The sequence below is a fragment of the Bison bison genome, unplaced genomic scaffold, assembly GCF_000754665.1.
Source record: "Bison bison bison isolate TAMUID 2011002044 unplaced genomic scaffold, Bison_UMD1.0 scf7180017864160, whole genome shotgun sequence".
NCBI lineage: Eukaryota > Metazoa > Chordata > Mammalia > Artiodactyla > Bovidae > Bison > Bison bison.
The window spans coordinates 4,645,327-4,646,363 of record NW_011494732.1 but is presented as its reverse complement, the minus strand read 5'-3'; the positions used below and the strand labels follow the sequence as shown (position 1 = coordinate 4,646,363).

Genomic DNA, 1,037 nt, shown 5'->3' with positions numbered 1-1,037 from the left:
GCCGGTCCCCAGACGCCAGGCCCGGGGCTGGGGACTTGGCTTTTCGGCTGCTGGGTCTGCCGGAGACTTTGGCCTTCCCGCCGCCACCTGCAGGGAGACACACGGAAGGGGCCGCGTTGGACTGTGAGGACAGGTCTCATGCTGTGGGGACTGGGGGATGGGTGAGGCCCTGACCCCCTGCTTCCTGGGCCCCCCAGGGAGGGGGAACAGCAGCCCACGCCCCTGGGAAGCCAAAGAGGTCAACCAGATGTCCAGACCCAGCCATGCGCCTGGATGTGCAGGGGTTTCTACTAGGGCAGTGGATAGAACTATGTGCAAAGCCCCCTCAGGCTGCCCCGAGGCCCATCTACCCACTATGGGCTAATACTCCAAGCACAAAGCCTCAGGCCTCTGGCTTGACCCTGACCATGGCCCTAGGACTGTGCTGGGGCCTGGCGGGGTGCAGGCCCTATGCAGGGAAGCCGGGGGCCCTGAGGCCAGGCCTCGGCTCGCCTTAAGTCCAGAAATGTCCTGGGGCCACAGCGTCCAGGTTAGAAAAATGGTTCAAGCGCTCTCCTTGCCCAGCCCTTGCTCTGATATGTGGTTATGATTAGGGACCCAGGGCTGAGGGCGAGCCGGTCCGTGTGGTTTCCCTAACTCATCTGAGTTTGGGTCTGGCACACAGACCCTGGTCTCCTCCCCAGCAGGCCCGAGGGCCAGCCGTGGACATGCATGGTGGCCACTGCAGGCACAGAGCCCACTGGCCTGGCTGCCCATGAGCCCAGGGGTCCCCTCGATCCACACACAGAAGGTAAGGTCCTCACTCCAGCCCGATTGCCCCCAAGGAGACACAGAGGCCAGGACGCGGGCATCCGGGGACCTGTGTCCGGCAGGGTTCGAGGAAGGCGGGGCAGGGCTCGGGCAGCGGTGTGAGTGGTTTTAGAAAAGCAGCAGCTCCTTCGTGCCCAGTGGGCAAGGGCGGACCCGGGGCAACTGGGACACCTGGGGGTGCCCGCCCAGCTTGGGGTTAGCCAACTCCAGGACCACGTCAAACACGC

General features: G+C 64.7%; 1 protein-coding gene across 1 annotated transcript in view; it reads right to left on the bottom strand.

The window, feature by feature from the left end:
• NCOR2 (nuclear receptor corepressor 2) overlaps positions 1-1,037 on the bottom strand; it is a 205,428-nt gene that overhangs the window by 2,142 nt on the left and 202,249 nt on the right. Inside the window, 1 exon segment of the mRNA XM_010841409.1 lies at positions 3-87. Coding sequence (XP_010839711.1) covers positions 3-87 — 85 coding nt within the window.